This window comes from Triticum urartu, chromosome 1 (assembly GCF_003073215.2).
Source record: "Triticum urartu cultivar G1812 chromosome 1, Tu2.1, whole genome shotgun sequence".
Taxonomy (NCBI): domain Eukaryota; kingdom Viridiplantae; phylum Streptophyta; class Magnoliopsida; order Poales; family Poaceae; genus Triticum; species Triticum urartu.
In genome coordinates, this window is record NC_053022.1 from 467,328,876 (window position 1) to 467,331,670 (window position 2,795).

At 55.8% G+C, this 2,795-nt stretch overlaps 1 protein-coding gene across 1 annotated transcript; it reads right to left on the reverse strand.

Annotated features, from left to right (window-relative positions):
* Positions 1-1,347: 1,347 nt before the first annotated feature.
* On the reverse strand, positions 1,348-2,429 carry LOC125535672 (transcription repressor OFP13-like). The gene has a single exon (XM_048698741.1). The coding sequence runs from the start codon at positions 2,257-2,259 to the stop codon at positions 1,528-1,530; it is 732 nt and encodes a 243-aa protein (XP_048554698.1). The 5' UTR covers positions 2,260-2,429; the 3' UTR covers positions 1,348-1,527.
* Positions 2,430-2,795: the final 366 nt, after the last annotated feature.

Genomic DNA, 2,795 nt, shown 5'->3' on the forward strand with positions numbered 1-2,795 from the left:
CTGAGTGTAATTGATATTCGGTAAAAAAAGAAAACGTTTTTTCCTTAGTGGAAGATGTAGTAGTGCGTCGTACCATTGCCTGAGAAACATTCCCAGTACTGCGTGGATGGCATGTTTCTCCCTCTATACCCTAGGATATACACGTATCTCTATACATCACTGCTTGCTTGAGTAGCTAAAAACACAGCGACCCTCTAGCAGCGAGTGTTTCTTTTTTGTTGTTGAGAAAAACAGCGAGGTTTTTTTTTTGAGTAATCTCACCAACTTTATTAATTCAAAATGATGTTCATAGATACAAGACTTGGGTCATAAAGATTGTCCATCTAAATATGTCTACTTATGTCTAAATTACAAGCAACTTAACGAGATTATGAGCCTTAAAATTGTGGTTTCTACGCTCATGCACAAAATTACAATAAAGAAAACTCGATCTACCGGCTATTATTGCATGTATAATAGCTACATGAGGCCCCCTTGTCCCCATGTTAATGCCATTAACGACTCCTTAGCAATCTGAAGGAAAACAGCGAGGGTAGAAAGGCGCGAAGCGCCATGGACGCAGGCCGGGACCATGGGCCAAAGATTCTTTTTATGGAAGCAGGGCCGCCCATCTAATTGAACGAGAAGGTCTCAAACTATTTAATGGCGTCCGACGAAACGGCACAGCTGCCACACGGTGGGCGCGGCGTCGATCAGATCTGCGGAGCAGGCAAAGCAGTTGCCCCCATCCACATGAGACTCACTGGGCCTCAGAAAGGGGCCGGCGTGGAGCAGCAGCCAGCACCGTTCCTTTCACCTGAGAGGCTCAGACGACGCAGCGGGGCAACGGGGTGTTTGGCAGCTTGCCATTTGATCCTGGCCCTCACGAACGTGACATAGCTACGCCACAACTGGATCAACAATGACCTTCCGGTGTCGCATCAACGTCGACGCCAACCTGCGCGCGGAACCGATCGATCTCGATCGACGGCACGTGCATGGCGCCGGGGACCATGCATGCCCGTCCGGCCGGCCGGCTGGCCGGCCAAACTGCTGACGATAAGACGTTCGCTGTACGTAGCTCGTCTCACATCACATGTATGGCGATTAGCGAGCGCGCGTACGTACGACGAGATCTGTTACGTCGAGTTCACAGCGACCTCCGGAAATCGGTCCAAACTTGTTCCTTGTCCGGCTGTGACGCGCATATTCTCTCTCGCTGGGTGCCACAATTACTGAGAGGCGCACGTAGTGCACCGTGCTACGTTGCTCACGTCGCGCTCGTCGTTAGCTGTTACGCCGGCGTCGGCGTGCATGTTGTACCGGTGCTCGGCCGCCGGCAGCTAGCGGGTTACAGCTTAGTTTCACTTCGCAGGAGCAGTAACGCAGCGTGGATTACGAACAACCAGAGGCTAGTACAGGTTAATTAATCTGGAGCTGCTACAGTTTACATGGCAAAATGAATCGAGGCGCACTCACGTAGCACACGCAGTCGGTCGGACCGTCGGACACGTAGCTGAGCGGCTGAAAGCCTGAGATTGATTCGGTTCACCTCAGGCGGAAAGATCCATTGCGGCCGGCGCTACTGCTCTCCAAGTCGCTCCCGGCGAGCGTGAAGGAGGAGTGGCCGGAGGAGGAGCTGGCTGTCGTGGTGACGACCAGGTCGACGAACGCGCTGACGATGGCGGCGTGGGTGCCTTTGCCGTTGGCGCGGAGGTACCACCCCAGCATCTTCTCCAGCCAGTCCCAGTCGCCCGCGCCGTGCGCCGTCATCATCTCCTCCATTGACGACCGGAAGTCCCGGTACGGGTCCACGGACTCGAACGCCACCGCGACGCCGCCGCCGAACGACGTCGCCCCCGCAGCCTCATGGCCGCGCGCGGGTGCTGGAGGTGGCTTCTTCTCGAGGATGGAGCTAGAGGGCGCGCGGGGCTCGAAGCGGAGGCGGTCGGACCGGAGACCGCGGACTATGGCGTCGGCCATGTCCTCGGCCGCGGCGCCGGAGGCTTCGGACTCCGTGGAGAGGCTGTCGGAGGCGGCACAGTCGTGGTGCATGCGGGCGGAGGAGTCGACGAAAAGGGATGCGGCGTTCTTGGCTGCCACCGCCGCCGCCGCAGAAGCGGACGGGGACCGGAAGGAATGAGCCGTTGGGTTCTTGCAGGAAGGCCACATCCATGCCTGTGGGGTGGCCGTCGGAGTGGGAGGCGACGACGGCGGAGTGTCTTTGTTGGCCGAGTTGACGGGGTAGAAGAGCGAGCTCAATGGTTGCTTCTTCACCATCGGTGTGACAGTTGATGGGAAGTGCAGAAGAATGGAGAACCGGCAGCAGCAACAGGAGTAGTTGGATGAAGAGATGGAGCCGAACTGGTGAAGAGAGTAGAAGAAGCTCGCGCATGTGTGCTTGTCAGTGCCTCTGTGTATTTCAAACTGGGGGTTTATTTGGTTCGGTACAAGCTATAAGTGTTAGCTTGGTTCTTTTGAAGGGGCCGGTGGGAGGGAAGGAAGAAGGTGAGGGTGAAGGGAAAGATCTTCTGTGGCTAGGGTTTAGAGCATCTCTAACAGGACTACTGGACTGGACAAATTTGACCCCCTATAGGTCCACGGACTCGTCTCATCCGTGGACAGGAGCTGCCCCCCCCCCCCCCCCCCCCCCCCCCCCCCCCCCCCCCCCCCCCCCCCCCTATGTCCGTCCGGCCAACCTCCAATTCCAAAATCTCAATTACATGCAAATTCATGCACATGGACCAATTACATGCAAATTCATGCACATGGACCATTGAACGATATGAATAAGCAAAACAATAATGAATATAGCA

Coding starts and splice junctions, on each gene's coding strand:
- LOC125535672 (XM_048698741.1), bottom strand. CDS start 2,259: ATGGTGAAGAAGCAACCATTGAGCTCGCTCTTCTACCCCGTCAACTCG.